The 22097-nt window shown below is 39.5% G+C and overlaps 1 protein-coding gene across 1 annotated transcript; it reads left to right on the top strand.

Annotated features, from left to right (window-relative positions):
* Positions 1 to 295: 295 nt before the first annotated feature.
* LOC311259951 (carboxypeptidase Q-like) lies at positions 296 to 21272 on the top strand. Its single transcript, XM_084357392.1, has 11 exons — positions 296 to 421; positions 1254 to 1398; positions 1852 to 2067; positions 2196 to 2312; positions 2394 to 2601; positions 2722 to 2929; positions 7396 to 7507; positions 8260 to 8351; positions 8922 to 9017; positions 9182 to 9287; positions 20492 to 21272. The coding sequence occupies exons 2-11, from the start codon at positions 1254 to 1256 to the stop codon at positions 20650 to 20652; spliced, it is 1461 nt and encodes a 486-aa protein (XP_084213518.1). The 5' UTR covers positions 296 to 421; the 3' UTR covers positions 20653 to 21272.
* The last annotated feature ends 825 nt before the right edge of the window (positions 21273 to 22097 follow it).

The following is a 22097-nucleotide window of genomic DNA, read 5'->3' as shown; positions in this document are numbered from 1 at the left end:
TTGTTATGATTTTTCCTAATTTGCCTGGGCCTAAATCTTCGTGTGTTTTGCTAAATGCATAATCTGAACAGACATTGGTACATTTCTGTGGGTGAAAGAGCAGAATTCTGCAGTATAAAACTTTCAGTATTTGTTGTTGCATCTTTAAATCACTGAATAGATCAATTTGCAGCTGTTAAGTTGTTGTTTTTTTCAAACATTGTTTTTTGTGCATAGTAATTTGGCTGTGGAGATGGCGCTTTTATTGTGAAAACGGTCAGACCGGAAGTGTACTTTCGTTACGCGTGCAGAAATCACGAGCCCGGAAATGGTGTTTAACTATACTCCGGGACCGGTATTTCAGTCGCTTAAAATGGTAGTTTAAGACTTCATACAGTCTTGTAACGTCAACGACATCATAGACGTTAACTTCACCTGAAAGGTTTGTGTTTGTATTATTTTATGGCGCTTTCAAATCAAATTTCGTGCTCATGCGAGTCTAAAAACTTTCAACCGCTGTAACGTTTCTCTCATCCTCTGTTCACTTGTATTAAAATCTGATTCTCTTTAGTGTATCGTCTGGATGCTGATAAAAGATAAAGCCTAGGGAATTTGACTTGGTTATCACGGTGCAGCCTCAACCTTGGTGCTGTGTTTGGATAGATAGCCCAAATTGAAGTGAAGCGGTAATGTTAGCTAACGTTACTCTGCATTGCGTTTCCTACCGCATAGACCCGCCCTACTCTGCACCTGATTGGCTAGTATCTGTTGGCTTCCAGGTGCCTCGTGAATGTGATTGGATGCGACCTCTTTCTACGTATATTTTCATTAATGTTGAACACTGATTCTGAAATTGAAATTTAGGGCAAAATGATGCTGACAGTGACGAAAAGATGAGCCTCTGCTCTCAGTGCCTCTAATATTACAACATAGTCAATGCTAAAAAGTAGCTAAAAGTAATATAACTTACTACCATATTAAAATTAATATTTTGTAGCCATGTCTGTACTTATATTGATTTACTGTTTTTAATCTACTTTAGTCTATAATTGATTAGTCCCAAAACAGTAAATACGATTATGAGATAACTTTTGAAGTAATTCACTGATACTGTGGTATCAAAATGCTGTCAGTATGAAGCTAGTTCAGATCAATGATGTGCTGATACAGTAAGTGTAGTAAGTGGAAATGTTCCTGTAAGAGGTTCATTAGGCAGCTATAAATCCATGAGACTCTCAAATCTGTAATCACACTGTTGTTTCCTCTCTCTGCAGATGGCCCTGAAAGGTGGAGCTCCCTTCCTCCTTTCCCTCTTCATGTTCCTCTCCATGCTATCATCTCTGTGTGACTGTCACCCTCACCCTGTTCAGTCCATGAGTTCAATGACAAGGGCTGTGTCGAATCATACTACAAGGAAAGGTAAACCCAACCCTTGTACCAACCTACACCTGGAAATTATGGTGCATTGACTTTATTTTTAATTCAGACAAACACATGGACTATGGTTGTGAATTTGCTTTAAGATGTCTGAAAAACTGTGACACCCCCTATATTATGGGACATATTATAAATCATACATATACCAGTCCAGTTACTGCTGATTGAAACTAGATATAGAATCAGTTAATATGGACAGTTTAATCACTGCTGACCTATTAATCATGAGCTTTCGGGGGCAGGTCTTTGTACAAGCCTTGAATTATGTGCTAATAAAAGTATATCACAGCGGTATATTTAAATCTGACACTGCATTTACTCCATTTGAAATTTTGGTTGAAAAGCTTTTTTAATTGTTTTAAGATATTCTTGACAAAAAATAAGATTTGGATATAAAACCTGAGTTTCTTTTGGTGTGTTTCTCTGTGAAACCAGTCTCGGACATAGCAGCAGAGGTAGCAGGCTATGCCGATGTGGCCAAACAGATAATTGACCTGGCTGTGTTTGGAGCTGCCCAGAACCGCTCTTACAGACGGCTGGCTGACTTCACTGACACCATAGGGAACCGTGTCAGTGGCTCACAAAACCTTGAGATGGCCATCAAATACATGTACAAGGCTATAACACAGGACGGGTTGGCTGTACATCTTGGTGAGTATTCCTTGTTATCTGAGGATAATTTCCAGACATATGTTTCACAAATTAAGGGATCTCTATCAGCAATGTCTTGTCTTCTGCTGAATGTAACAGTAGTTTTGTTTCACCCTTTTCTTCTCCAGAGCCAGTCAAAATCCCACACTGGGTGAGAGGGAAGGAGAGTGCAGAAATTATTGTGCCCAGGGCTAAAAATCTGGCTATACTTGGTCTGGGTAGCAGTGTAGGGACACCACCTGAAGGTAAAGACTGAATACAATCATGCTTGTCATCCGTCATCCACCTCCCTTTTACTCCTCACTGTCTCACTCTTATCTCTCCAGGCATTGAGGCAGAGGTGTTGGTGGTTGAGTCTTTTGAGGAACTGAATCGTAGAGCCAGCGAGGCTGTAGGGAGGATCGTGGTCTTTAACCAGCCATTTGTCAGCTATGGAGAAACGGTGGCTTACCGTGCTTTCGGCGCTTCTGAGGCAGCCAAAGTGGGAGCTGTGGCCACACTCATTCGATCTGTTACACCATTCTCTATTAACAGGTGAAGATTACATTTAATTACTGCTGGAGGGCGTATGGGTCTGGCATTTTATCCTCTGAGGTGTAATGAGGGTTTAATCAGAAGATTCATATGACTCTGTCTTTGTCTCTCCCTCCCTAGTCCTCACACAGGTTGGCAGGACTACAAAGATGGAGTGAAGCGCATCCCCACAGCCTGTATAACCGTGGAGGATGCTGAGCTGATGTGGCGAATGGCACAGAGGGGGCAGAGGATCGTGGTCAGACTCACAATGGGAGCCAAGACTCTGCCAGATGCTGACTCCTTCAACACAGTGGTTGAGATAACAGGCTGGCAACACCCTGAGCAGGTAGAACTCACACTCCATGACAGACATGTCTGACTTGTTTACCTATGTATCTTGTTATCACCCTTTTCCTGTCATTCAGTGGCGGGGTAAATCTTTTTGTGTGGGGCCTCCAATTTAACTGAATGGGAAACACATGTCCTTTCCAGAAGAAAGGCTCTGTTATGTTCTTGTCTCTCTCTTAATTAGTCTTTCTCTCGGTCTTTCCCTCTGTTTGGTGGGGCGAGGAAAGGATGCTGGAACCTCTTTATGCTGACTCCAAATATTCCCACAGCTGTTTAGTCTGGCTTTACTTTGCTGTGTGTGTGTGGGGGGGGATGTGTGTGTGAGCTAATCTTTCCCAAGAATCGCTCAGGGCTCAGGTTAGCTGGAAATGCTGAGGAATGTCACGTTGATTAAGTCATTATATAGTAGGTTTCTATGGGAACACAGCATCGTGTAAACAAACTATTTATCTGTAAAGTATGTTCTTTGAATGTGTTTTGGAAAAAAAGTCGTTTATCATTGGAATTCAAAGCTTTAAACTAGTTTTCAATGTTGCTAGGAAATGTCCCTGCACTGGCTTCCTACTTTCATGAACCCCCCTCTGACCTAATAATGTTATTTGTTTAAACTTCAACAAGCCAAACCTTGCTGCAATTTTTCTATTGGTCAGTCTAAACAGCTCGACTGAAATTACAGTCCTGCTGAAATTAACATACCCTTTTATGGTATGAGCAGAGCTGTGATTTTTGAAAACATGTTAATGTAAACACACAGAAAGATGATTTCCGTCTACTTTTGGGAGGATTTTCCTTTACTGCAGTACTGAAACCTGCAATCATTCAATTTAGTCTTTCTAAAGCATGACTAGTACACTGTGTATGAAACCTTTGAGTCAATGGGGATGGACAAGTTGCTTTGCAGGAACACTGACTTGCAAATATGATAAAGTAATCAGATTCCAGCATGCTTTTTGCGATAAGTGTTGTGAATCTGTCACATGGCAGACATAGACATAGTTACCACTTTTTTCACTATTACACTCAGATGCCAGAATCCTACAATAATTATCTGAACCAGTTCCCACTATGCAGGGCAGTTTCACACAATGTCACACACAGGTCCTTAGTAAGTTTATGGATTAGAAGCCAGACATGTTTAACAGGTAGAACCTGATAACAGATAAGGTGCAGCTGCACCAATCTTCAGATGCATGCAGATATACACGTTTATAGGGGAGGGAGTAAGATGCTCCTGAAAAAAATTGCACTAATGCTTCTTTAATTAAGTGGACAGGGCTGAAACAGTACTGTGGGTTCAGGTTACCAGGAGTGGCATGTTCAGCAGCACCAAGACACATGTTGCCCAATGTGGGTACACACATGTGGACACACAGTAAGGACAGGTCAGGCAGGTTTAACTTTTGAGTCCTTGGAAGAAACTATCCAGAGCTCATGTGCCGTTTGCTCAGAGTTTGTAGTGTCTGAGTAAAAGTGGATGAGAAGCAGGATCAACTTTTCCCATTCACAGTGACAGCCCCATTTGGGTTGAACTAACATGTCCTAAATAGCTGAGCAGGGTATGTAAATCTTGGTTGCACTGACTTGTAAAGATGAGTGGTAAATCCTGCGGCATATCAGAAAGAGCGTGGCGAGGACTTGACCAAACTGAATTGGCATTTTCCATTTCTATGTATCACTCACTTAAAGCCTATGTGAAATTTCCAGAGTGTCATCTGTGAATCATACTGTAGGTGGAAGAGGTTGCCTGGAGCACAGCTGTTTTATTGTTGTTGCTGTTAAGGAATAATGTTCATGGCATCTGCAACAGAGGCTTCGGTACACCATGTAATATCTGACAAGATATGTTTTTTTTGACCGATGATGATGTTTGCACCTGGAATTTCCCAATAGTGTGACTATGAACTGTATGTGTGTAGGCCTGTACTCCTCCAGAGCCTCTTGCACCTACAAGTAGAAAGCCTGCTGATTCCACAATTGCAAAACATCACATCCTAACATTACAGTCCAAGGTGGCCAAACACAAGATTCCTGACTCCGATTGCTAACAGAGAACACACACGTAGTCTGTATGGCATCATGTCCAATATATTTCAGCAGTTACCAATTTGTGTAATTCAAGTAAACTCTGTTCTTCTTTACTGACAGCATTCTCTTTGTTTTAATTTGTGAGAAAAAAAGTGGAACTAACTTAAAAAAGCAGTCAGAAGACTTGGATTAGGGGAAGATCGCTGATGTAATCAGTTGTTACTATTCTGATCTGGGAACCAACATTTGCTCGCTCATTATAGAAAAGGGAAATGAAACACTTGCCATGGTTGACATCATTTCTGGCTCTGTGATTCTGTGCTCTGGCTGGCAGTAGCAGCGATTGTGGTTGGGTGTGTGTGTGCGCACATGTTTGTAGAAAGATGTACATTTGAGGTTTAGTGAGTCATTTCCACAGTTTAGCCTTTTAGGGCCAGTCATAGCCATCTGAGAGTGATGAGTTGCTTGGATTTTTTTTTCCACCCACTCAACTCCTACAATTAAACTTTTAAAATCTCAGATGTCCTGATGTGTAGGCTTTTTGTTTAGACTTATGCCTAAAACACAAATCATGTTGCTAGACAGTGATTAGGGTGAGTACTGATCGTAAATGTCAGTGTGTTTTTGGTTGGAAAAATGTTTTTATTCCCAACTTAGCAACATGTCACTGAACCACATCTAAACATACTAGTCATACTCTCTTGATTTCTCATGATTAAAACTGTTATAAGTACTTGCTTGTAAAAAGCAGCCATAGACTAGAGCGGCAAAAAATAGTTAATTTATTGATTAGTTTATCAAAAGAAAATTAATTACAATTTTGATGTGAGGATTTGCTGCTTTTCTTTGTCATTTATGATATAAAGGTCTTTGGGTTTCTGACTGTGGTTTGACAAAAGAAGCAATTTGAAGATGACAATTGTAATGAGCAGTTTTCACATTTTTTAAAATATTTTATAAATTAAACAATTAATAAATTCATTGTGAACATAGTCAGCAGATTAATCAATCATGAAAATAATAGTTAGTCGCAGACCTAGCATAAACAGACAATCCTAGTCAGGTGGCTGTACCCTTCAATACTAAGAGGGACATTGGAACAATATATAATATATTGCTCAAAAAGAGCAAAAGGATCTTTCTGAGGTTAACAGACGTAAGAATTACATTAGAAAAATAATCAATGTTGGGTTTTAATATATATAAATGTCCTGATATTTGGCCTAAACTATAGGCAAAATTCCATCTCAGAGATTTGACCGTGCATGTGGTAACCTGGGATAAACCCTTACATGGAAAATGAGGAGGAGGAAAAGGGATTTAGAGGGATACAGTTCTGGCATTGCAAAACCCCTTCAGTGATTCATGGATATTGCGCACAGCCCCATCTGTGTGTCTCTGTAATAAATGCGTATGTATGTGTTAAACTCCCAGCTGATGTATTCCTATGTAATGCTTAAAGCATTTTAAGTGTGCACACTAATGTTTATACTATTAAAACAATTTTTAGGTATACTCGGGGCACTCTCAGCTCTAAGCAGAGTATTTATGGAAAGGTTTAATTTATGATCTTAGACACAACAGTGCTTTAAGCTAAATGTTAACATCAGCATGCTGATTTTAAGAAAGAAGAATGCTTAATGTGTTCACCATCTTAGTTTACCATATTAGCATGCTAACATGCCAATTAGCTCTAAACACAGAGAAGGCATGAGGCTAATGATTTAATCCTGAGGGGGACATCAATATCTGTGCCAATTGTCATGGCAATCCATCATGTAAATGTTGGTATATTACAGTGGATGAGAGAAAACTTGTTGGTAGACTAGTGGAAGAAATGTGTTGTCTAGGCACCATGAATGTCTGTACAAAATTTCATAGCAATCCGTCAAATAGCTGTTGTGGTATTTCAGTTCTGACTTAAGTGGTGTGCTGACCAACCAACATTGCATTCTGTCACTTGCATGGCAAAAAAAATATTAGTTTTAGCAGTTAAGATAAGATTGTTATGAAATGTGTAACCTCTGGGTCATTGTCCGGAGGCTTGCTCAGGAGCCAGCAAATGTTCTGTAACCTGAATCATCAGGTCAAGGGCATCCCACTGACGGGAATCCTACCCCTTGAAATTCCTGGAAAATGGAGATATCACTCTTTTTTTTCTGTTTTTATGAGTCTGTCTGTCCTTTCTGATAAAAAGCATTTTTAATGAAAAATACTGAGTCAAATCTGCATGTTAGTGTGTGTGTGCTTTAATAAAATGGAGACAGGATATGTATCAGAAAGCGTCATATGATTCTGTCATCTCACACTTCTGACATCTGATTCAGATCAAACAAATGATCAAGTTGCCACGGATACACACCTAACAAAACTGTCCCACCACACTGTCAAGGTCTCTTTTTTCTATACTTATATCTCTGTATCTGTCCAATCTCCTAGGTCGTCTTACTGAGTGGACATTTGGACAGTTGGGATGTGGGCCAAGGCGCCATGGATGACGGAGGTGGCGCCATGATTTCCTGGGAGGCCCTGTCACTCATCAAGGACTTAGGTAATATAGAGTCAATCATACCATTTAGACACACACTCATTAATGCATGGTGATGCACAGGTGATCTTTCCCCAGAATGGAACATTTGCATGTTGCTGAAATGCAAAAACATTAATAGTCAGCAGAAAGCTCGCACAAGCTCATAAACATACAGAGTGAAGTTAATGATTTACTTTATTATTTAGCTTTATGCAACCTGTTTGTCCACCTGAGATCAACAGTTACATTAAAAAGTACAACTCTATTACAGTTGGTAGAACAATGTACAAAAGCAAAATACACTAAAGTTCCATATAGAAGGAGCTTTACTGTAAACTCCAGTGGCCTGTTAGTGAATACCTTGTAGACTGAGCTGAGTATCCAGCTCTAAATTTAGGGACAAATTACAAAACAATTCCACAGACTGTAAACAGTAATTTCCTCCAACTGTTTGTAGAGGAACAAGGGCACACATAATTAGGAAACAGACACGGATATACAGTACCGTATTCTTGTGGTCAAAAGAATGCCACTGAATTAGCTTGTAGTGGGACAGGTCCAACCAACCTAGAGTATCAAGCTCCAGTGATGAAAGATTCTTTGGTCAGGAATACAGTACACTTTCATGTGTATTACAAGTTCAAAAGAAAAGCTGCAGCATTTTCATCACCATGCATGGCAGTTTTGTCATTTGTTAATTTGAGCTATTTTCTTTCTGTATGTATAAGCATCTCTGTTGGTTTGTGTTTCTTCAAATCTTTATCCGTTTCCAGGGTTGCGTCCAAGGAGGACCCTACGAACAGTGCTGTGGACAGCTGAAGAGCAGGGCGGAGTCGGAGCTCAGCAGTACTTTAATCTACACAAGGTACCCTCTACTGTTACTGCTAATAGGAAACACGCTGCAACAGCAGTAAAACAACTTAAGGGTCGGACTATATTGCAGAAGTATTGAGTGTTTGCTTGTATAAATGTACTTCCAGGGAACTGAGTTACAGAGTTTCCTTCTTTCGGGCTCTAAAGACTTATAAGACCCATAAGAAATCATGCTCTCATAAAAAGAGGCACAGGTTTATTGCATTTTCTGTACCAAAAAGTAAATTTTTAACCCATTTACCATCAACATACCAGTGGATTGTCCAGTTCTTAAACTTAAAGTAGTTTAGGCAGCTCTACTAACAACTCCCAGTAGTGGGTTTGAGTGTGAATGCTCTAGTTTGAGAATAACTGTGCTTAACTTCACCTCCCAAGGCCTTCTTTGAAGATTATGGAGAGACTCATTTTTTCCATTTGTCCACTTTTGATTATTATATATTATTTTGATTATAGCGGATGTTTTTTATGTGTCCATGCGCTCTCTCTCTATATCTATTTTGGTCTTTAATCTCTTCTATCTCCTTTGTCTCCTTCCTCATTTGGCTTCCTCTCTCCACCCAAGGTGAACATGTCCAACTTTGACCTGGTCATGGAATCTGACTTGGGCACATTTGCCCCGGTGGCTCTGCAGTTTACTGGCAGTGATGGAGCACGAAAGGTAGGACTGAAAACACAATGGCACCACACAGTTTTCAATTTTATTTTGGCTATGGAATTCCGACTTCAAAGCACAGAGTTGAAGAATTACAATCGCCATGTAATGCAAAAATAAGACGATGCCATATGAAAGACTGTGCTGAGTACTTCTGTCTGTATCAACAGGTGATGGAAGAAGTGGTCAAACTGTTGGCTCCCATTAATACAACCAAACTGGAGACACACGGAGAAGGGACAGACATCTCACCGTGGATGCAGTCAGGAGTACCAGGTCAGCTGAATCAATGTGAAAGAAAATGTGTTTAACCTTTTTTAACATGATTTTTTCTGCCATCAGCACTGAAACTTGAAATAGGAAGTAAGTCATCTTAATTTCTGTTTCTGTGGTTCTGGTTTATTAACCACTCTTTTCTTCTGAAAGTGCCGCATACACAGAATCACATCCTCACTGATGAACTATGAACATACTACATCAGTAAATACACTGGTATGGGGAAGTGTGAGCAGATATGAACTTTTTATGAGATTTCTCAAGAAATCGGAACTAAAACTTTAAGATGTCTTTATTATGGATGGAAATAGCTCTCAGTCAAAGCTCTGAGCCAGGCAGCTGCTTGTAATTGACCAGATGCACTGAGATGTTTTGAATGATGTGTACAGTGGGCCTAATAGAATAAAAAATAAAATACTAATAAAATTGGATAGAATTAGATCACAGAAAACTGAGCCAGCGTGATTGTATTGGTATTGTATTTGTTCCATTAAAAAAGCAAAGAAAATGTGGGTTGGATATTGCAAACGCAGTTAACACAGATGAGACTTTATAAAGGCTGCTGACACTGTAGCTGTGGATTTTAAAACTATAGTTAAGCAGTAAGGGTGAGAGAGTCTATAAATCAATAGCAATATACAGTAGTTAAATAATGACAAGTTTTTGTTTTCCTGAATTGCTGAAAGCTGACTGAACCCTCAACAATATTGTACTTAACATCTGACAATGTGATTCTATCTTTGTGGCTTTGGTAGAGCTTTGGTGGTCCAGACATCCAGTCTGCTTCTGTATAGATTTTGTGGAAGTGAAAGAGCAATGTACACAGGAAGACATTGTTGAATAACCTGTAGATGAGGAACTGGAAAGAAAACCCCCCCAAAAACAAATGACTTAAACATTTTGATTGCATAACAAAGCACTGTCCAGGGTCAGGTCAGATTCCATCACGTAGATTGACATGGTGCTTTTAAGTTATCTTAGTGACAATATAGTGTAAAAATAAATAGAAACAATGTGTAGAACAATGCCTTGTCACTGTCATCTACAGTGTACATGTATGTAACAAGGGTAACGGACAAGCTGTAACCATGGTAACAGCTCTTTGTCACAGTAAAGGCCCAGACACTCAAAACCGGCATCACGTTACCTTGCGTTGCCTGTGTCTCAGCCAAAAAACTGCACTTGAACACACCACAGAGACTACAGCTGATGGCAAACTCCTCAAGGAAATACCTGTGCATACCACCAGGTAGTGATAGACTGCATTTGTCATTCAAAAAGGGAAACCACAAGACTCAGGACTGCAGATACCTGTTAATATTGCCCCTTCGAATCTAGAGCTTGTCTGATAGAAAAGTTGCAAATGGCAAAGGCAAAGAGATGGAGGTTGAAAAATAAGGAGAAACCGCGCTAAATGGGTGAACTCGTGGGTACTACAGCAACAGGCTTGTGTCTTTTTCCATTCCTCTTTCTGTGCACTGATTCCCTTAACTGCACAGCCAATCAGAGTGATTTCTCACACAGACGGCCTCTGCAACCGATTCTACATGGTCAGTTGGCCAAAAAGCTGCTGACAAGGGCTGACAAACTCTGTGCTCCCATAATCTATTATCTAACTACTGCACTGGAGGTGGGCTTTAAACATTAGTATGTTAAAGTGTATTTAAAATTAATGTCAAATATTAAAAATCAGGGTGTGCAACAATTCTTCCAATTGTGTGCTCCAATAAAATTTACATGTCTGTATATAAATGTTTATGCCAAAGCAATGAACATGGTGCATTTAGGATTCCACGTCCTCCTGAACGTGACTCGCGATAATTGGGATTAGTCCAGATGGAATGGCATTGATTGAATAACCATATTAAAGGGAATGGGGTAGTCTTTTTGTTATAAATATCTTGCAGGATAATTGAATCTAAAATATTATCATATGGATCTAAAATATTGATAACATCTCTTTGAAGCCATGAATTATAACACAGTGCAGACAGAGCTGTACTTCCTTGTAAGGAAACCAAAAAAGAACTAAACCTGCTATGTTTGATTAGTTAATTAAATAACTATATTTTTTCAATTTACCTTCCCACTATCAGTAGCACATGCTCAGTGGATTTTGGCTGCTTACAGTGTACATACTCCAGTTGGGTGTTCACCTATTTAATAGTAATTTATTGAGGCTAGTTTGTCCTTGACTCAAGCTAATGATGGCGTCTTCCTCCCAGTTCCTGACCCGTACTCCTCAGTAAAAATAAAAGACTTTTTTTTTTTCAACAGATGCCTTCCAGTTTTGTTTTTTTTACCCAATATTCTTGCCAGCCACACTTTGAGTTTATGACCTTTGATCTGAGTCTCAAATTCAGCTGTACTTAGTGGAAGTTGAATGTCTGTAAGAGATCTTTAGAAAGTGGATGGATATTTATCAGTTGCAAGTTAATTATTCTACAAGCAAGGTGTGTAGAAATGTGAAAACATTTCACATTTCTTGAAATGAAATGTTCTTCATTTGGAAAACAGGCCCGAGTGACTCCCTCCTTGGAATGTTACAGAATGTAGCTTTTTAAATACTACAAATAACAATTAACTAAAGAATAAAGCAGAAATAACAGCACATAATCAGTATAATAGAACTTTGTTTTATTACAACACATCTACTGAACCTTCACATGTATTTTTTTTATGTGTGTATATATATATATGTATATAAAAATCACCTCTGTGACAGTTGACCAGATGACAGTGAAATTACAGGTTTCATGTTGTCAACATTAAGACACATTATCAGTTGCTCCACACAAAAGCTTCATTCAAATGTGTATAAATTTCATATTTTCTCATACATTTTTTACATAATACAGTTGATAAACCAACTTGGTTCTGTAGAACAGCTGTTAAAATATTTACAGTATGGTGATGCAGATGTTAGCGCTGTTGCCTTACAGCTAGAAGTTTCTGGATTCCATCCAGCTGGCTGGTTGGGACTTCTCTGCTTGAGTTTACATGTTCTCTCGTGGTCTGCGTGGGTTCCTAGCTGGTACTCTGGCTTCCTCCCCGTTCCAAAGACATGCAGGGTAGGTTAACTGGTGACTCTAAATTGCCCATATGTTTGAATGGTGGTTTGTCTTTGCATGTCAGCCCTATAATTAACTGGCGATGTGTCCAGGGTATAGACCACCTTTCGACCAAAATACCAGCTGGGATTGGCTCCAGCCCTCGCAACCCCGCAAAGGTTGAGCACTTACAGATAATAGATAGATGCATCTATCAACCATTATTGTTGTCAACCAAATTGTCCTTTTCTGTCAAACATAAAAGATTTCACTGGTCTTTTTTTACCTTTTTCCACTTGTTGATTTTAAAATACCATCCTGCGTTTTGCAGTAATGGCGTGAAACTGTAACAAGCCAAAGCAGTTTACCATCATTTTTATGTACTTTTGATAGTGAAAATAGGTATCTTTTTCTGATCTGTTCTCAGTTTCAGTCATATTTAAGCAGAAGTGTATTGCATCCCATCCAGAGAGACAACACTGTTGATTAACTTGTAGAAGAGGAACCGAAAACAAAAACCAGGCGTAAACACTGGAACCTCAGCCAAGAAGACCATAAAAAGATTCTCCCTTTTTTAAGGGCATTAACTGTAAAGTTTATGTTAGTTTGCAATGCCTCTCCTTGAATAGATTAAAAAAAGACACTGCTGATAACCCATGATAGTGACAGCGTCCTCAGAATCATGTTGAATCCTCTGGTTCATGAACAAGCACGGACAACTTGCATTGTGAGGGGCCTTCCTCCTTGTCTGTAAGGCTGAGCCGAGGTCTCTTGGATGGTCTCTTTGCGATTGTTGGTTGTAGGAACAATAATGGACTGTCCAAGGGGAAGGTGAGGGTGCACATGCCACAGTCTCTGCTGGCCACTCTCGCCTGGGTACCTTCAATGCATGGAAACAAATCAGTAATGCTGTCTCTTTTATATACAGTAGCAATCTTAAAAAAACACTATTAAAGTAAGTAAGAGTGAAAAACAGTCTCAATAATTCATGTATGAGTTGATGATATTTGTTACAACAAACCTTTACTTCGGAAGTAAGTTTTCAGGTAGACCTGTGTGCCGACAGATAATTTCTCTGGAAGGTTAGTCTGGCAGGCGACATGTCTGACGGCAGGAAAGATTTTAGAACTGCTGCCAGCTGTGACCTAAACACCAGGGAACAGCAACAAAAACACTGATCAATGTTACTATATTGAAGGCAAAAACAATACTATAATTGTGACATCTGTGAAGTTGACACTGTCACCTAAATTTGTTTCAAATATTGAATGCTTTTGTTAGAGTTTGAGGGTTTGGCTGCAAGGTCGTTGTCTCCTGGGTTTATGCTATGCTATTGGTTGAGTGAAAGCCCGTACTACTAAAATGTAAACTTTATAAAAAACAGCAGAGTGTAATTCAGATGTTGCAATTAAAAGTGGGAACTGAAAAAAAAGGAGAATGAATCTAGAGGGAGACACTACTCTTTTGTTCGAGCTTTTGTTAAATGTTCCCTTTCTTTGTTGCTTTTTTCCTAAACTTTCACAGATATTACTTTCATTAATCTACTATATATGTGTCTTTCTTCATTACATATACACGTGGCTTATAATGCAATAGTCAAGTCAGTTTTATTCATACAGCCCAATATCACATATCAGTTTCCCTCACACAGCAGAACAGTCAGTACAACATGCAGCATCCTCTGTCCTAAGACCCTCAATTCAGATGAGACACCCCCACCCAAATGAATGAACAACATTATGATTACAAGTGTTTGAGGCTGTGTGAGGGACCTACTCAAAATAAACTAATGTGCCCATGTTCATGAGCGAATAAGCTACACAGACAATAGTTGTAAAAGGATACTTTCATCGTTGGTTTTGGTCTTTTCGTGTAATTTTGTTGAAAATAAAAAATATTGAGAGTATCACGTCCTTTAACATTAGTGGCACAAGAGTAAGGCTGGAGCGATGTGGGATGAAGGAAATAATACAGCTACATCATGTTCAGTGAATGTGGTAGTTCTGCCTGATGTTTTAGACTACAGGAAATACAACACACAAAAGGAAATCATTGTTTAACACAAGAAAAGAAACTGTTTTCTTTGAGCCACAAGACCCTCCACGCCTAAACAAATGGCTTTTGATGTACTTTCTTGCCCTGGGGAGGGAGGTAATTCACTAGAGGGAATAAGTAGAAGAAGAGAATGACTTTAAACTATCAAGCTAGCCCCTGATCCACACTACAGTAGTCTCTTTACAGTAATGGCTGTTGCTCATAATGGGAACATTTAAATTGAACTGTTTCTAATCTGCAGATGTAGGGACACTGAAATGTGCAGTGCAGATGCTGCCGGTTATTGTTTCCATCTTGGAAGTGTATCAGTGATAAGTGAGGACAGGAGCAGGTCAGATAAATGATCTGATGGGCAGTGGTCGCTTCAGTTGCCTGGAGGGAGGATCAATAGAGAAATGTTCTCCTTTACTTTATTTTAATGGGAAGGCACCTCAAAACAGAGTGGATCTTAAATAATAGTAAATGAAAGTGCTGCAGTCTTGACACCATCTCTGTTAGAGACCTTACTGACAAATGTCACCACCTTAGCAGGGATGGGGACAGCATCGGGATTTAGCAGAAGCTGCTTTTTGAATCCCATCTCCACCTCTGCATAGTTTGAGAAACACTCGCGTGCAAAGTGGAGATTGCGCACGTAAACAGAGGCGGAAGGTATGTCGACCCGCCCCAAGGCGTGCTGCCAGCGGTGTGCCACCTCTCTGTTGGACGGCATAAAGTGCAGCCCCTCCGTGCTGTTGCACTCGGGATAAGCGCATCTGCGTCCCATGTTTGACAGCTGATCTGAGGAAAGTGAGCAAGAAAAGCTAACGGAGCTAAAAACAAACTTAACTTACACGTCTTCTGTCGATCAATTGACGATGGACAAGCCATTTATTTCAGTTTACCGCCACCTACTGGACCGGTTGAGCGGTAGATGGGCAGTAACTACAAAAAACCCTTTGATAAACAATCCCAAGTCGACTTACTGCCCTTTCTGTTGCTGTCGACATGTTCTCCACAGGCAGATGGAGCTCAGTAGCGTTTATGATTTCATCTCCATTACTTAAGTTAGGCTACTTACTTTAACAGGAGGAGAGGCGCCGACAGTGTACACCGAAGGGATGGCGTCCTCAGACAGCCGTAGGTGGGCAGCCATCCCTGAGGTGTACATGCCCAAATTGTCAAAGACCTCCTCTGAAAAATGCCGGTCACATATCCTTGAGTTTGGACACAGGCCTCCTTCTTCAAAATGTGTAAATTCAACCCATTTTTTTCTTAAGCATGGGTCAAGTGGAAAGGGGAAGAGATTGCGGTAGTTCGCACATCCAAAAACACACCGGCGACCCATACCGGAGACATTATAAGAAAGAGACAGACTATTTTAAGTCATTTTTTAACAGAGAAATCCGTAACGCCAGAGATGGCGGTTGAATGACACATATCCCGCCCCTTTTCACCAAAAGGCCAATCGTAGCAGCCGTAGCAGCCGAACCGGGAAACATATTAGCCAATCGCGTTGTTGCACGGACGGGGGCGAAATTCACGACAGTTTCACCCGATTTGCTGCAGGACTTCTAAAAAGCACAACAAGCCAAAGTCAGTGTACATTCACTAGTTGTTGTTTTTTTTCCCACATCTCCATTGTCTTTCACACGAACATGCAAAACTAATATTAAGACAACTGCCATTGCCATAAACACCATAGACCGGGACTACAACTACTTGATAGTGATTGAATGTAAATAAAGTCTTAGGTTGATTTCCCTCAGCTTTTCTTAGTGCCATTTTCCGCCCCTGCCACACAGTCAGCTGCAACTGCCCACTATTTATATAAAGCGCTGTGATTGTCAAGTGATCATAATATACATTAACAGCTGCTGTCACAGTTCATAGTGCTCACCCATCTCTGCCATCAGCACACCTCCGCCATCCACTCACTCATTCTGCTAGCTTACCATAGGCCACTACCACAATATGTGGAAATCAATACTTATTGAATATGGAATAAAACACTTTGTACTAAAATTTGCAAACTGATTAGAGGACACAAACGCATGTGCTTAAATTATCCCAGCAAGCTCACATGTATTTCTTTTTTAATCTCTGAAATGTTTTTTTCAAATGGAAAATATAAATGATTCATTCTGATGACCCAATTCAACCATTTTATAAATAGTTCTCTTGATGAAAAATAAAAATAGGTATTTTGTCATCCTCTTTAACGTCAAGCAGATACCCCGTTTCACAACCAGATGCACAACGGTCATACCACTTAGTCTCAGTGTCTTGTGTTTTGCTGTACTGGCATGGTAATGTTACTTCAGATGTGGGACAGCGCTGCTTGCACAAACAGCAGAGGAGTAATTGTAACATTTTAGATAGCAAACTTAGTACAAATATATTTGGTAAGGCATTGTGAGAGCCAAAAGTGTGACACAGCAAACGTTAGTATTTGCCTCAGTTATCTTTCCTTCTTGAACATATATGTTATAATTTCTGATTATGCTGCCTCCCTGATGAGACATAAAATATGCTACTAGTTTACTTACGCCTTGAGGATTTGGAATCAGGCCCAACAATGTGGGGACAGCAGTGTCCTTGATCAATAGCTTCTTTGAGAAACCTGCATTGTACTGTGCCTGATTGAGGAAGCAGTCAGCGCTAAAGTGAGCTGAACAGACTGTCAAATTTGGACTAAAATGCTCTGGTATTTCAGAGAAAATAAACCTCAGCCACTGGTCTCTAATATTTCTGTCCTTAGGAAGGCTATGTAATGATATATTGGCTTCTTGACATCCAAGGATTGTACAGCGTTTCCTTGACATGTTTCTGTCTTGTAGCTTGTTAGCTCAGTGATGGAATGACCTCTCGTGTTGAGCTGTTAATAAAGTTTTTTTTAAAAAAGGGTTTGAGGGTGGGCCGTGCTGAGGGCGGTGACTGTGTGGTTGTGACATCACAACCTGATGGAAGTCCTGACAGCTCTTTTAAAGGCACAGATTCTGAATACTCACTGTGTGCATTTCTCCACTGACGGAGGGTTTTCATACTTACAGAGTACTGATTTTGAAGCAAGACCTGCTTTACAGTCAAAAATATATCGAAATCTCACTTTCGAATCATGGGACCTTTACCTTCCCTGTTACCAACACAAGCCTGTGTACATTGTCTTACCCTCCCACAGATAAATCAGCCGTGTTCCAGTTTAACTGGTGGTTGAATTAACTGGTGAGATTCATGTGGTATTGGTGTAGGTGTAGGAGCCCATGTTGACTGACCAGAAAATAAACATTCTGACTACTTAGCTTCTCTATCACATCAATTTGCTGGTGTCTTTTCAGACATTATGAAACAAAAAGTTTGCTTGAACATTAACTTTGACAAAAATACATGAAAATATTAGACTCTTCAATACAAAAATAGAATAATAAAATAAAAATATAGAACAATTGAGGTCGGGACATACGGCAATCACCCCAATCAGTGAAAAGAAGGGTAATGGTACAGTTTATAATGCATATAAAAGAGTCCAGGCAGAAAAAGAAAAAACAAAGACAATTGTTTTAAGTCTAGATGTTTATATAAATCCAAATTTCTCCAGTATTTTCCCCTTCTCCTTTGAAGTCGAGGATAGAACGTCATTTTCTCATTGAGCGGATGGAGTCGTTTATGTTGATAAGAAGGGCGATGGTGGGAGGGTTCCTCTGGAGAAATCATTCTGTTATTGTTGTTTTTTAACCTGCAGGCCACAGAAGTCTGTATATATTTTGCTTTTGCTGAGACCTTTAGGATTTTTTCCAAGGTACAAAAGGTAGAAAAAGAGGTCAGATTCAGGTCAGAATATCCGAGAGTAAACGGGCCACTCTGTTCCAAAAAGGCTTAACTGGACAAGACCAGAAAATATGTGCATGGTCTGCTGTGACCACTCCACACCATCCACAGAAAAACCTTTCTAAGATTTTTTGAAAAGATCTGAACTGACTAACAAAGACTGATATACTACTCCTTTAAACAATCCCAATTTCTCAGCAGATGAAGTGTACAAAATTAACTTCATTAATATCTTTCTTATATCTGAAATATTACATGCAAAGAACGACATGGTTTAAAAGATTACTCTCCTTTTATATTTTTGAAGATGCAGATTTTAAAACATCTGAGTACTATTGAAAACTTAAAACTCATAAATTAAATATCATAAATTAGCAAAAACGATTTATTTAGACATTTAATTTGATGTATTTACTTTATTTTATTTATTGTTATACTGTGAAGTACACAGCATAAAAACTAGTATGTGTGTTATATGTATTAAATTAATTTCTTACAAAAAAATTAAGTAGAAAAAAAAAGATGGGTGTAACACTACATATGAGCTGGGTGTAAACAAATAGCTTACCTCGGCCTGTGTGAAGTATAACCAATTCTCAACTCAATCAGATTAAAAACTATATTTTATACATATTTAAGACTGAAAACAGAAACATTTTGTAAACTACTTACTGACGTTTGCAGTATTTAACAGGCATTGACGCGGTCACCTACTTTCCTAAAATAGTGACCACATAATCACGGAGGAATGTTAATTTAAACTCTAGTTAATCCGTTTGTGTTTTTACACCAGAGCTGGTGTGTTGCCAATTTTAAGTAAATGATGCAAGGTCGAAGATAGAAATAGTACCGCTTCAACATATAACACCACAGTTCAGTCACATTTTAGATGCATTCAAGTTTTATTCGTGTAACTTTACCACTGTGACTGTCTCCTTTTTTTCTCGCTGTCTCAGTGGCATATTTGTGAAGGCGTCAGCAGAAACTGCTTTGACTCCAGCTGGGGTTGTTTTGTTGTCTTTATGTGAGCAGACAGCGAATAATAGTTTCGCACTGAAGAGATCTAATATTAACATCCATTTTTGCCGACACCCAAAGTCATCTTTCGGCAGACTGTTTACCTTGCAATGTCTCCAAAGCAGCGATGTTGTCGGAATGTTTATTTCCGGGTTCGTCGACAAGGGGTCCTCAAAAGACCACGCCCACGACACATGTCTGCCTGAAGCAAGGGAATTACACCAGCTACCATGATTAAACCACCAGTTAATTTAGCGCTGCTGGTGATGCACAAGGACTTAAACAACACAGTCCTCTTGGCTAGCTTAAAAAATGATTGGCAAAAATGAATGTATCACATAAGATATCTGCATTATTAAATTGTTTCTACTCACTGTTTTAATGTTTTGGGATGGATCCCGGATGGTTGGAATGGATCCCTTCTTCAAAAGTAATTTGGACACCACTCCAGCATCATACAGCCCCTGATTCTGTATGCACTCCGGTGTAAAATGTCCTGTACACACCCGGAAAGACTGACTTTGCACAGGTTGAGTCTGGTCCCCAAAAATAAAATCCATCCACTTGTCTGCTACATTTCTCTCTTTTGGAAGGCTGTGCAGTGATTTGTTTGAGGCACTGCAGCCTGGAATAATGCACTTTTCATGGCCAGTTTTCAGTGACATGGCTGCAAACGTCTCAAAAGCTATTTGGAAAAGAAGCAGGCAGTGAGGGGGGGCGGGGTTAAGCAAATGTAAGCTCAACCACTATTGGTTATCTGGTTTCAACGTAGAAACTGGATCAAATTCTTACTGGCTTGTACAGCTGAGAGGCCTTGTTGTAGGAGAGCAAGAGGAATGGCATTTTGAGCACTACATGTAGTAAAGCGTGACCTTTTATATATATTTTTTTCTCTGACTTTTCCTGGGGTGTGTAGAAATGTATTTTCATGATATGGGACCGTGGTTCTGCAAACACATCTTAATTAAAATAATGATTATTTCTGAACACAGCAGCAAACCAAAGCAGACTGGAGAGCAAAAAGAGCAAGTTGTTGAGAAGGTTGAAATAAAAAGGTCACCGCAATGAGAGGCGAAATTAGTTTCATTTAAAGCGTGACCACGGTCAGGTTGATGAGTTAGGGTTAAAGAAATTAACCCATGATCCCCTTTCACAGAAATGTGTAATATCTAACGGATTTGAGTCCAGGATTGTTTGAACAGCTGATTCTTCAACATGTTACATTTAGTGGAACAGTTTGTATTTAATCTGACTTTTTCTCCATTTCTCGTCCAGGTGCTAGTCTCCACGTGGCAGACAGTCGATACTTTTGGTTCCACCACAGTGAAGGTGACACCATGACGGTTCAGGACCCTCAGGACATGAACCTCTGCTCAGCATTGTGGGCCGTGGTTGCCTATGTGGTGGCAGACCTAGAGGACATGCTGCCCAGGTAGCCAGTTAGCGCACAATGCTGAGCGTCCAGTTGACGTGAAGACAGCATGATCACTATGAACTGCAGCTGTACTGGTTAATTCAAAAACAAGTATTCCAATCCAATGTTTGTCTTTTTTTTTTTTTTTCAGAAAAAAATTAAGATTGAATGGTCTGAGGAAAGAATGTTTTGTTTACAAATTGTACATTAAAACATTAGCATCAGAAAAATTATGTTGTCTTTAAATATAAGATAATGGATTTTCATAATGATGTAGCTCAGGATTATCTTGAATGTAAAGCAAACTGAAGTCCAGTCAGGACCAATGATTAAGCATGTAAAGGCTTTATGAAAAAGCAACATGATGCCTAAATGATCATTTTACATTGAATGAATTTCAACAGAGAGGAAGAGAAAATAAAAAGGTCATTTTAAAATGCTGGTTTACTGACTGGGACGAGACCAAGAAAATTAAAATTTACTTCTTAATGTCTTAATGTATAGTGCTGCAAAAAGGATGAAAATGACAATTTTTCTTTTTTTTTTTACTGTGTGTCTGTGTGAGTGTCAAGTATAAAGTATTATCTTGGCTTGTAGTCAAACAAATCAAACAAGCAACAGTAAATAAGCTCTAAGAAAGTACTGTGGATCTTCCCACTGTTTCTGTCACTTTCCAGTGTCTTTAAGTCATACTTTTTGTTTAAATTTTTTAATCTGTCTTAGTTTGTTGTGTTTGACTGGGAAATATCATAATTCCTGCCTGCATTCTGCTCCACTATTGCCACATTTACCGGATGATCTGTAAGATTTGACACCACAAATCGTCACTGCAGTGTTGTAAAATAGTATTAAGCATTGCCTTACACTGCTTTTTTGTTCCTCTGCAGTAATACTTTGAATTTTGCTGACCATGTAGTTTCTCTGACAGAAGAAAGAGGAAGATGAGTGAAGATAAAATCTAGTTCATAGAAAGGAGACAGAGGAAGGAGGAATGGAGAAGTAGGAGGTGGCATGATGGGTGAAGAGTCAAAAAAAGGAAAACGATTATACAGAGGAGAGGAAGTTGTAGACCAACACAACAGATACGAAACACACACACACACACACACACACACAGCTGGGATCTCTTCCCCCTGTGAACTGAGAAGTCAGCACTCCCCAGGGGTGATGTCAGGGTGAGTCAACCAGCCAGTGCAGATAAAGTCATGATGGAAAACAAAGATGTGCGTGTGTAGGTGTGAGTCTGTGTTGAAACAAAGCTGTGTAGCTTGTTTCTACTGAACTCATCCTCATGTGCCAGTAACACTGATTCACATGCAGACAGTGATGTTAGGGAAGAAACACACAGTCTGGACGTTTAACACTCACTGAGTCAAACGCTGCTGACCTGATCAGTAGAAACATGCATGCATCAACATTAGACAGACGTCAGACGGACAGGACTGTTGGAAATCACGTGGTCAAAAT

The sequence above is a fragment of the Pagrus pagrus genome (assembly GCF_965226575.1).
Source record: "Pagrus pagrus genome assembly, chromosome: 7".
In the NCBI taxonomy this organism is placed as follows: domain Eukaryota; kingdom Metazoa; phylum Chordata; class Actinopteri; order Spariformes; family Sparidae; genus Pagrus; species Pagrus pagrus.
This window is presented reverse-complemented; position numbering and strand designations above follow the sequence as displayed.

Coding starts and splice junctions, on each gene's coding strand:
- LOC311259951 (XM_084357392.1), top strand. CDS start 1,254: ATGGCCCTGAAAGGTGGAGCTCCCTTCCTCCTTTCCCTCTTCATGTTC. Junction 2,068..2,195: donor CGGGTTGGCTGTACATCTTG/GTGAGTATTCCT, acceptor TTTCTTCTCCAG/AGCCAGTCAAAATCCCACAC. Junction 8,352..8,921: donor AGTACTTTAATCTACACAAG/GTACCCTCTACT, acceptor TCTCCACCCAAG/GTGAACATGTCCAACTTTGA.